At 44.1% G+C, this 12,697-nt stretch overlaps 1 protein-coding gene across 2 annotated transcripts in view; it reads right to left on the reverse strand.

Moving 5' to 3' along the window:
- The window catches only part of LOC308311172 (protein PHTF2), a 46,070-nt gene that overhangs the window by 27,538 nt on the left and 5,835 nt on the right, over positions 1–12,697 (reverse strand). For both annotated transcript variants that reach the window (XM_080757755.1, XM_080757754.1), the window contains exon 2: positions 5,947–6,027. In XM_080757755.1, coding sequence (XP_080613881.1) covers positions 5,947–5,997 — 51 coding nt within the window. In that variant the 5' untranslated portion in view covers positions 5,998–6,027. The remainder of the gene's footprint in view (positions 1–5,946; positions 6,028–12,697) is intronic.

A 12,697-nucleotide genomic window follows, 5' to 3' on the forward strand; every position in this document is an offset into this window, starting at 1 on the left:
ACGTTTGTGCTCTATGGGACAACTGATGACGCAGACAGAGGAGAGATCAACTCTAAGTGTGTTTGGCACGGTGCCGTGTTGAATAGCGCTTCTTGGTTTACGCCCCCCGTGTGCTTGCGTGTGTGTGTGAGTGCGTGCCAGGGTCACCACGGCAATAGATGGAGAGATGATGCAAAGGAGGAGTGAGGGCAGGAATATGTTGTCATGGCAACAGCGTTGTGCAATAACGTTGGGGAAATTGGAAATACTAAAGTAAAGAGCAAAAAACTCAAAATTGTACTTAGTACAATATATGTAATGCAATGTACTTTGCACCACTGAAATACTACATCATATATCTCTGCTGTCAGGAAATGGAAAATATACATTTTTCAGGAAATTAGCAATAGTACCCCATCAAAGTTGGTGTGGTGACTTTATATATTACTTGCATGAGAGGGGGAGAGGTGGTGGAGTTAGCTGCTTTAGCAGACAGTTTGTGGGTCCAATGGAGTTAAGAGGTTTTGTCCAAAGCGTTTTTTACTACTTTCCATTGGTTCAATATTTTTGAAACAACACACAGACGTAAAGGGTGTACAATAGCACCGATCTACACATTTTTTTGAACAAAATCTAAAACCTCAAAAATGGAGTTAGGAGGTTTTCTCCCGATAGCAACGAAGACAGGAGCCGAGCAGAGTGCAGGCCGAAGCCTGCTCGCACGTCGCAGACCAAACAGTGGGCCTATTTACAGAGAGCCATGGACAGAAATAACATGAAGCCACTAGCTGCTCATATGGTCAACACAACAGCATGTGAGACTGCATGGGGCTCTATTAAAAGACCAGGGCTCGTCAGTCACCCAAAGGTCACAGGTGCAATCACCCAGAGGGGAGGTATAAGAAATGCCTCGACGCCAGCCAGGTCCGAAATATACCGCGAGCCCACGGAGCAGCTAGGGGGGGACAAAAACACATTCTGGCCCCTATCCATGGACATGTATACGTGCAGTCTGTCTGTCTCACGAAAAACATTTAGGGCTGTCACACCATCGTGAACTTTTCACGATTACGATACATTTTCACTCAAATAACTTCAGCTGTGTTTTTGGCATTGAACATGGGAATCTATATATTTATGTCATTAAATGTATTTTCTATGACATTTCAATTTGGCTTTTAGGCTTCGTAGATCTGCTATTCTTACGGGCACAACACCGGAGCTCGACCAAACCAAACCCAAATGACTTGTCCTCCACTAGTCCCCTCCCTTGCATTTTAGCGCGTTTTTATTTGTTGACGGAATTGTCAATATATTTAGTCATAGTATTAGTTATCATAGCTTAGTTTTTATATCATTTTCGTCAGTGAAAGTCGCTGAACATTTGTTCGTCATAGTTTCAGTCGAGAAAATAAACACTGTGAATGATGCTGATAGTCTTACTACACGGTGGGGGGGGGGGGCGCTTACACAGAAATAATAGTTAATGATACTAATGAAGGCTCTGTTCCATTCTGGTCAAACAGAGTCAGTGTTAATGATACTAATGAAGGCTCTGTTCCATTCTGGTCAAACAGAGTCAGTGTTAATGATACTAATGAAGGCTCTGTTCCATTCTGGTCAAACAGAGTCAGTGTTAATGATACTAATGAAGGCTCTGTTCCATTCTGGTCAAACAGAGTCAGTGTTAATGATACTAATGAAGGCTCTGTTCCATTCTGGTCAAACAGAGTCAGTGTTAATGATACTAATGAAGGCTCTGTTCCATTCTGGTCAAACAGAGTCAGTGTTAATGATACTAATGAAGGCTCTGTTCCATTCTGGTCAAGCAGAGTCAGGGTGCTGCTATAGTGTGCATGTTGGCTCACTGGAAACACTCTGCTACACCAGTGGGCCTCAAAGTGTCCCTGAGTGGGATCCAGATGGCCCCGTGCGGGTGCGTAACTCTGAGAGTGTACAAATGGAAACATGGAACCCTTATGGGTCCATTTGGTTCCATTTGTACACTCTCAGAGTTATGGAGGTCCTTGAAATGTAAAAGTTTGAGAACCACTGCACACTAAATGGAACAGAGCATTAATTAGTATCATTGTTAACACCTGTGAAGGAAGTAGGGAAGCAGCCCGGAAGTAGGGAGAGTTATTCTGTGTGCATAATATAGTCTATTCCGTCTCCAGTGTAGCCCGGCCTCTATAGGTACATGATGTAGTCCAGTGTACAGCAGTAAGCAGCAGACACAGGGCTTTAATTCCGTGGTGAGTAAGCGTTTGTCGTCACTGGTGTGTGTGTGTGTGTGTGTGTGTGTGTGTGTGTGTGTGTGTCTGTGCCCAGACAGGCCTATATCTTCAACTCAGACACACGCCCACTGCTCAAACTGATAGACGCATCATGTATTAGAATAGACAGCTAGTATGGGCTCAGACCAGACGCAGGCGCGCGCACACGCGCACACACACACACACACACACACACACACACACACACACACACACACAAGATAGACGGATAGATAAGGGAAATAGATACACAGTGAAACTCTGTTGCATTGTGTGCGTGTGCGTGCGTGCCAAACGTCAGTGCGCACAAATGTCAGCTGAACTCAGAGTCAGCTAACAAGCTTCAGCTTGGTCTGAGACCAGCCCATGATTTATTGTCTGGATCCGTCTGTATGACTCAGGGGTAAACATGAAGGGACATTTGCCACTGGGACCAGTGGAACATTATCTTTGACTCGACAAAAAACAGTCAAGAATGTGATGCGGGCTCACAGAACTCTATGTTGTAGCAAAGTTTCACAATAACACCAGTGGCATGGCATCATTTTACTGGCCCAAGTGGGCAAGTGGAAGGTGTGGTCCGCCACATGCACACACACACGTCATTAAACACAGATAAACATGGACAGACGCACAGAGCGGTATACATGTCGCCAGGACAGACAGGCACAAAGACAACCAACCAGACAGACAGACAGACAGACAGGCAGGCAGGCAGACAGACAGGCGATGTGTAAACCGAGAGGTGCGGGGGGCGTGTGGCGGAGTCCTGTGAGGATCTGATATCTGAAACCATGGAACACGAGAGAGACACCCTATACACCAGTAAACCCAGCTCACTCACACTCACTGCCCTGGTCGTCCTGATTACCAGTCAGGTACACACACTGAATTCCAATGCTACCGACACGGCTGATATTTTCACTGACGGAGGAAGGAGAAACGAGGCAGGCTTGTTGCACACGCAGCACGTCGCAGCAGGCGCACCTCAATGGCGGCCATTTAAACATTAATTACTTTGTGCTTCTTCTGGCACAACAACTGATTACAGATAGGGTCCAAAGGGAAGCACGCACATCTAAACATTTTTAAAAAAAACTCTACAGGTGCTGAACAAAAAATACATACAATGAGAAGGGTTGTCCTCACACATGTACATCTGCTCCAACGTACCAACGTTTCGACCCTTCCGGGTCTTCGTCAAGTATGAACGAAGAAACGTTGTTTTACTCTTCTAATAACGTTTTCTGGGAGCAGATACAGTGTGCGGAAAACCCTTCTTCGAACCAGGAACCTTCGATTCCCAAGGGGACGCTTTTTACTTTTTACTTATGCTTGTGCCGGGTAGAAAATGCGGGCACACTACTATGTAAAAAAAATTAAAAAGCGATTAGTGTTATGTAGGGAAGACTGTATTATTGTATGAGTTGCATTGCATAGGTATCAATGTAGAATTAATGCAAACGTCAGATTTTGCCTTGTAGCTTGACGTCGCTGCATGTGCTTCCATTGCAAATGAACGGTGGACTGACTGTATCTTTGCATCAGCCCGTGTGAACGCAGCATAATACTACAGAAACACTGCATGGCCTCTAGTCACAGTGCAAAGTAGGTGGTAGTTCTGACCTGAACACTTGAACTCCCTGCACTTTATATGTCGTCAACGTGTTGTTTTTGCATCGTCTTGTCCTGTTTTGCTACCTGTCATGGAACTAAAGGCTCCTGGTTCTGATAGTACTGCATGAGTACTGCACAGTGTGGTGGTACTGTACAAAGTACAGATAATGCTCCATAGTGTACACCAGTGGTTCCCAAAGTGGGGTCCGGGGACCCCCAGGGGTCCTTGAGGGAGTCCCCAGCTAAATGATAGTCTGTACGCTCTCAGAGTTAAATTAACATAGATTTTACAATCTAAATTCCCAGAGACAGAAATGCTATTAAAAGGGTCCATAGACTAGTCCATAGACTAATCTAATGCATGTCAAACTGGGGGTCCTTGAAATTAAAGCCGTAAAAATATGCTCTTATGGAGGGGTACCTGGCATATTATTTTCAAAAGGGGGTCTGTGGGCTAATTAGTGTCAATTTGGGGGTCCTTGACATGAAAAGGTTTGCAAACCACTGGTGTACATACGGTGTATATATACACTGCAGAGGTGTCAGGCAGACGTTCCAGCCTAGGGGGTCCCCAACTAAATAATGCATAGCTTGCCTTCACTATTATTACATGTACAGTACAGTACAGTACAGTACAGTACAGTACAGTACAGTACAGTACAGTACAGTACAGTACAGTACAGTACAGTACAGTACAGGTAAACACAACCAGAGAATAGGGCTGTCACCTTTACAAATGTAATTGTCACACAAATAATTGCAATTAACAATTGAATTGTGTTTTTGGCAGTGGACACTGGAACGTATGAATATATAGAATACATTTCTGTTTGACTGGTAATCCAAAAACAATAAAATGCAGAGCAGATATGACAAATAACTGAAATGTACAAAGAAATTACTGACATATTAATTATTTTGTACACAAATAATTGCTGATCTACAAGCTTACAACGCGTCACGAAGCGACGCGTTGTAAGCTTGACAACCACATGCGCATTTTAGATAGTTTTTATTTTTTTACACACCATTATACTGTTCTTATTTTGATCGTAACACCCACTTACTGAATGTCCCCAGGTTTTCTTATTTAGAATTATGTATGACAATCGTTTACTAATCATTACACTATGTATGGCACATTAGGAGTCTACTAGTACTAGTGGTTCTCAATTGTTTTATTTGGAAAGACCCCCTTAACTCTGAGAGTGTACACATGGAACCAAATGGACCCATACTCTTCCCATCAATACATATACCCCATCAATACAGCATGGCATTGTGGACAAAGTCTTATCCAACGACAACAAAATATTCTTTAGTTTTGGAGTCGGAGAGGCTACAGTAAATGTCATCAAATGGTGCTCAAATGCAGAATAGAGAATGGATAGGTAATGAAAAGGGTGGAAAACCCACTGACGCAGACCAAGGCTGCGTTCACATGGGCGGGTGCAAAGACACAGTAGTGGTAGTCCACGTTTCATTTTCAATGGAAGCACAGCGACATGAAGATACAAAGGTAGCCTACATCAGACCTTTGTAGCTGCTGCAAAAGCTACACAGCTACACAAAAAGGTTCAGCTGGTTTCAACTTCAGCTACAAAGAAACAGAGCTACAAATACGCCGTGTGGCTTTGTATCGTTTGCATCGATACAAATGAATGTATCGATGTGTGAATGCAGCATGTGTGTATTACTGCATTAGCCCATTCAGGACGGGAACCCCTTTTCGGTGTTTTAAGAATTTATGTTATACTTTAGCTATAGAAAAATAGCAGATCTACAAGCTCGTATTCTGATTCTAGTCTGCTATTTTTTAAAGAAATCGTGAAAATGTGTCGCAAATCTTTGAATATGTGTTCTTTCAGAGACACATTTTCAGATGGGGGTCCGCAGCCAAATACATATAATTCTGGGGGTCCTACATGAAAAAGGTTGAGCACGACTGACATGGATAGAAACATAGCTTTTTCAGAAAACTGTTTAGAAGACATTTTGTAGAATCTAGTGTCAGGTCTAAATGGCTTAACTATAGCTAATACCGCAGAGGTGAAAAGGAAGGAGTCTGTCTTACCTTCTTCTGGTACCAGACGACAGCATCTTTCACCTTAGAAGCCATGAACATTTCCCTGTTCCTCGCCTAGGTCATCTTAGACTGAAACAAAACACAACAGCACAGAGAGAGAGAGAGAGAGAGAGAGAGAGAGAGAGAGAGGGGGCTGTGAGTGACAGAGTAATGAGGTTTATATATATACACCTCCACCTGGCAGAGAGGAGGCGTGTCTGATCACTGACGAGAGGGACACACACACACACACACGCGCGCGCACACGTGTATTGATTTCCTTTACTATGACACATTTTGTTCGTCGACTACATTTGTTCACTGACGAAAACCACGATGAGTAAAAGTTTTAAACCTGTGACTAAATATACTGGCAACTTCGTCAACAACCAAAAAACAGACGTTGGGGAGGGACTAATGTTGCATTGTGTGAGCTTGTAGATCGGCTATTAATTGTCAGCGTGCAACCGAACGAAAGATCTGCCATCACAACGCCATCAAGGCCAGCCGAAATACATTTCCGTCGACAAAATCAACTGTACATTTTAGTATAATAAGATGTATAATAAACCAAAACTAGACTTTTTCAGATTACTAAAACACGACTAAATCTCAACAGAATTCTATTCAAAAGACTATGACTAAAACCAAATCAAAATGTGCTGCCAAAATCAACACACACACACACACACACACACACACACACACACACACACACACACTAATATGCCGACAGACATGCACGTGCACCGTTTGTTTTTTCCCCCTTCTCCGTAGTCTTGCTAAGCCTGTCTAGGCTTAATTATGGCTCTGCCGCTGCTGTTTGGATCTGGTTGCTGCCTGTCTGATGATTCATACTAGCCAGAAACTTGTGGGCATCGCCGCCATGGGTGGGTCTTGTTCTTCTAGCTGTGGTGGTTGGGTGGGTCACTGTACGAAAGGCACTGACTACAGTATGTTAAGATGTGCCCAGCGCACACGCACATTGCACACACAGCTATCGGGAGCTCTGCCCCTCTCTTAGTTCCTCTGACTGCGTGTGTCCTTCTCTCATTTCTCTCACTGTCGCTCTCTTTTTCCGGATTCTCTCGTCTTTTTCCGTTCAGTTCTATTTTAGATTTTTTTTCCACAGGACTCGCGTGCACGCGCACCGCGCACAGAGCCGTTTATTTAATCTGTACTTTTTGTTTCCTGAGAATCCTGACATCACAGTTGAACTGTCACACACCGATAGCTTTATAGTAGGCTAAGCTCCTCAATATGACGGGTCCATTTGGTTACATGCGTGTGTGCACACACACACACACACACACACAGGGTGAGAACAGTAGCTTCATATTGACGACATTCAGTCAGTGTGGAACAGTATTTATTGCAGTGCGTCACTAGAGTTTTACAAGCTTGGATTGGTTTAAAAGAAGAGAATGACTCTCGTCAAAGTCGTCCTAACTGCCAGGTCTTAAAACGTACGTTTCTCAGTCACAACCTCCCGGCCGTCGTTTTCGTTCGTTTCCGACGTTCTTCTGTTGGTTCACTCACTGCGTTTTGTGATGGCTTTCCTGTAGCTACAGTTAGCTCATAACATTAGCTTCTGTTGCCGTCCGACAGCAGCCAATAGGGCTTCACATTGCAGCGTTCGGACCATGGGTTTTACGGGTAAGTCTCCCATTGGCTTAGACAGGCAGCCTATAGATGCAGCCAATCATGAAAAGGTGTCCACTAAGGTCGTGTTTACGGTCGTCTTTACAAGTGCTATCGATTGTAGTCCAGGTTGCTTTTCAAGCACCTGGCAAAAAATGGTGTATTTCCAAATAGTAGCCCGGGGCATTAAATATGGATAATCGATCTGGTGTTTAAAAGTAACCAGGCGGCTATTTGCTTTTATTTACTTTTGCACTGGCCTGCACCGGGACAATATTTGATTACAGTTCCAATTAGGCTGAAGAAAGTGCAAATAACTTTGGTTATATATCCGCCCTGTCCTATTTTTTCTTCTTTTACTTTTGTGTGTGCTCGTTTCGCCGCCCTTTCTTGTAACTTTGGTTATGATTATGAAACAGATTCAATAGCAGGCAGCGAGACTGTTTTTATATTTGTATTGTAGTATTCATAGGCTTTATTTCCTAACCAAGGGCACAGGCGTGCTAAATCGTAACGGATTAGTTTTGACTGAGTATGACATCATGTGAAGCCATGTATAATTAGTACACTGTACCGGTAATACAGTATACACATTACACATTGTGGTACAGTAAAACATGCCATATCATGTATTATTAGTATTACACAATAATAAGCAACATATTACACTACAGTAAATGACATATTGTCATAAACACAACATACTGTGTTACACTATATTTTAACATGTTGGCTTACACTGTGAAAGATATTGTAACATTATTGTAGACCGTCAGGTTAACACTGTTTTAACAGATATTGTCAAAAGGTGTAACATTTTCAAATCAATTTGAACCACTTATAGCTATTAATTAACTATTAAACTAATTAACACAAAAAACGTTGGTTTATTTAAACAGTTGAACGCCAATCTACAAGCTCACAAGCTAAAAAAATGCAAATGCAATTATGTAAAATAATACATAGCCTAGACAGTATTTGTGAATGATGGGCCTATTCCTGTCATGTGGCAAAAGAGGCTGAGGAACAGCCAAAAAGACACACCTGCAAGCTAATGTGTAGAAGAGACAATTTGATATGCAGTGTGACATCAGCCCACCTGTGGCCCATCAACAATCAGTCCCCTGACGGTGACATTGACAATAGTGACAAAATTAATTCCTATTCCTGTCCTGACTTTCAGGGCCAGGTGGGCGCACGCACGCAAGTGAAGCCTATCAGGGGGGTGGTTGTAAAACACGGATCAGGACCACCATGGAGTCCTTAGTGTGAATGCAAGGTGTTAGAAATGATTACATGGTGTTACCAGGGCAACCAACCGACCGACCAACCAATCAACTACCACACATACTCAACGCACTTCAAACAAGCGGAGGTGTGTTTGTATAATGTAATGGAACACTTCCCACACAGTCACATCCCACCGCGTGCGCGCGCATGCGCGCGCGCGTGTGTGTGTGTGTGCATGCGTGAGATGTTTGTCTGTTGTGTGTAGTAGTAGCACTGAGTATTTAGTGCGCATTATGTCTCTGTGCCACCTTCAAAGAATGAGAGTTCTTAAAATAGAAAGTAGCATTTGTTTGAACTCAAACTGTGTGTGTGTATGCGTGCATGCTATTCTTCTTCCTGACACATAGCAGGAAGGAAGCCGTTTGCTTTAATATACAGACACAGGCCTCGGCTCTCTCTCTCTGTGTGTCTGTGTGTGTGTGTGTGTGTGTGCGTGTGTGTGTGACTGTGTGTGACTGTGTGTGTATGACTGTGTGTGTGTGTGTGTGTGTGTGTGTGTGTGTGTGTGTGTGTGACTGTGTGTGACTGTGTGTGTGTGACTGTGTGTGTGTGTGTGTGTGTGTGTGCGTGTGTGTGTGTGTGTGTGTGTGTGTGTGTGTGTGTGCGTGCATGCGTGCGTGCGTTTAATAACAGGATGTATTTTTCTTCTCAGCCAGTTAAGATTCCTATCAGATTCAGCACCCCTCCCCTCCTCTCCTCTCCTCTCTCTATGGGCAGATTCACACCGAGTCAGTTTGATTCGAGTCTGTCCCAGAATATGATTGCCTGGTCCCCGCTGGCCATGATTCACATTGGCCTTGACTTTTTCTTCCGCACCCCGGCGAGTACACTTGCATTCAACTGTATTCCAATGCTTTCACATTGCAGCGATCCATATCCAAGGACACTTAAAAATTGGTCCCAAGAAAGACTACACATACCTCCATGTGGTCCCGGGAACGGTTTGGGTGATCCACTCCAGGGAACAGTACGCACTATGCAGTGTTCATGCACTACCACACCATCTGCCACCAAGTGGTCCAGAGTGCGCACCGGGGACCATAGTCTGCCCTATATGTCATCCTCTCCTCTCCTCCTCACTCTATATCATGGGTTTTCAACAGGTGGTCCGTGGACCACTGGTGGTCCGTGAAGGTGTTGCATGTGGTCCCTGACCATGCATGTAGGAATGTAGGAAAGTGAAGATTCGTATTTGAATTTATTGTATTGGGTTAAGGTTAGAGAAAGTTGAGAAACAATGCAGTAAATGATCTGGTGACAAATGATTGAACAATGTTGTCAGTTACTGGGAAGTCGGATGTCAAGAGAGAGAGAGAGAGAGCTTCCCACCATTTATAATGTTTCTCCTTCACTTTCTCCATTCCCACCCACTGTTAACATAAACACAGACACAGGAATTCAGGCGCGCGCGCGTGCACGTGCACATGACCCCCAGACTTCCCCTCTCCAGAGAAACATTAGTAACTTCCTCCTGGTGGATCCCGAGGCGTTCCAAGGCCAGTTTGGATATATAATCCCCCCCCCCCCCCCCCCCCATCTGGTCCTTGGTCTGCCCCGGGGGGCTCCTCCCAGTGGGACGTGCACCGAAGACCTCCCTTGGTGCCGTACTAGGTGCCTGAACCACCTAAGCTGGCTTCTTTCCGAGCGAAGAAGCAGCGACTCTACTCCCGAGTCTCCTGACTGCACTTCTAGTTCTCACCCTATCTCTAAGGGAGATGCCAGCCACCCCGTCTGAGAAAACTAATTGCATCCGCGACCTCATTCTTTCGCTCATGACCCACACTTCATGGCCATATAGGTGAGAGTAGGAACGAAGATTGCTCGGTAGACAGAGAGCTTTGCCTTCTGGCTCAGCTCTCTTTTCGTCACAACAGGGCGGTACTGCAACACCGACCCTCGTGAACAAGATACTTAAGCTGGTGCAAAGTCTCATCCCCCAAAAAAAACAGCGATTTATATTACACCGACAGACAGATACAGACAGACACATAGACAGACAGAGACGTGAGCAGATTACGTATAGTACAATCTGTATTGTGGCCTCTTCCTAAAAGCAGTGTTACGGCAGAGACAACACGCATGCATGCACGCACGCACTGACACGCACGCACAGTGCCAGGCTATAATTCATGTTGGAAAACAAAATGAGGACATGGCTGGGAGAGTTGCAACATATAACTTACCAACCAAAATCTCACACGCACATGCACACGCACACATGTAGGCTGTATGTTCCGTTACGAATATGCCGTAACTATCAATAAACAAACTCAACGTTTTCCGCCGTCACTCCAAGTCGATCGGTTGGAAATTAATGACTGCTGGGCCGCTTCGTCGCTTGTATATGTAGACACTTTTGTTGCGAGTGCAAAGCTTACAGTGCAAGTGTGTGGGTTTGCAATGTGCCAGAAAAGCAAAGAAAAGCTTGTTTGCATAGTTCCTTTCTTTGTGGCAGAGATTGCACCCTTTGTACGACCTTTTTGTGTTATTATATCAAACCATAGAGGAAAGGTATGCTCTTGTCCCTTAGTTCAGGGGTTCTCAACGGTTTTGGCTGGGGGTCAAACTCTAGACGCCCCAAAGTCATTAGCGCAGTCACGCCTTTTCGCTCGCCCGCATTTTCGCTCCCTGACCTGTGTGTGTGCGTGTAATGTGTGTGTGTGTGTGTGTGTATGTGGGTGGGGGGGGGGGCTTCTCGAATATTATAAAAAAATAATCACCATGGGCCCAAGGCCTCAAATTGTACTTTTATAAGTTCCTGTCATCCCCACAAAGTACAATAACAATCGTTATAAATATGTCGTTTTCAGTGTGCCCTTCACAACCATAACGGCAACCATTAGTTGAGGCATTTCAGCGCCGATTTTATGAACGATAGAAACATCTACAACCATTCAAAATCCTTCAGAAGGACATCTGGAATGTAGTGACCCTCTGAAGGTTTTGTTAACGGAGATGAAGAGACTACTATCGGTCATATTTATCCATGATAATTATATAATCCCATCTTTCAGAGATCCCCCCCCCCCTCTGTGTGGTCTCTCCGACACAGCTGGACTGTGCAGTGTGCGTGTCTGTCTGATACACTGTTAAGTGTGTTTACTGTTTACATAATATCTCAAGTCAGGACATAGCTCTTTATCGTTCTACAGCGTGTAAAACTGGACACTAACTTCATTACCGTAATGGTTACGGCGCTCGGTCAGCATGAACGGTGCTTAAATCGGCGTCACCTTTGTTGACAGTTGATTCACAGTTGATTGGATGCGTATTGCGTATCCAGACATGTCATGCATCAGGATATTATGATGACACGTTACAGCCAGCAGCCTTCTACCCTGAAAGGACTCGCCAGAGCCCTCTAGGGCATGCGTCACACTGTCACTCCTTTGCAGGCAGTAGGCATCAGTGTTGCTCAAATGTGAATCTCGATTTCTCCTACACAAGAATCGTCACACGATTCTCATTTTGTCCATTTATTATCTTTAGTTTGTAGTTGCTGAACATTGCTACATTAAAAAATGTGGCACCTGGAGCCAACTACTGTGGCTTTAAGTTAAATAATTACTAATTAAGTAATTAAACCCCTCTTTTCCAGTTTTCTTCTAAAATTGCTAATACCACACACAAAAATTTAGTACTGATACAATCGATTAATTGCACAGCAAAACGATTCGATACAGATTATTTCAATTGCAGAATGATACGATGCATAGTCAATGTTGCCGTTTTCATTTCGATATTCTTCGATTCTTGAAATTAAAATAGATTTTTCGATTGCAGTTACTATATCGTCACACCCCTACTGCCCACCTAACAACCCGGCGAT

This window comes from Protomyctophum bolini (genome assembly GCF_963924005.1).
Source record: "Protomyctophum bolini genome assembly, chromosome: 23".
Taxonomy (NCBI): Eukaryota; Metazoa; Chordata; class Actinopteri; order Myctophiformes; family Myctophidae; genus Protomyctophum; species Protomyctophum bolini.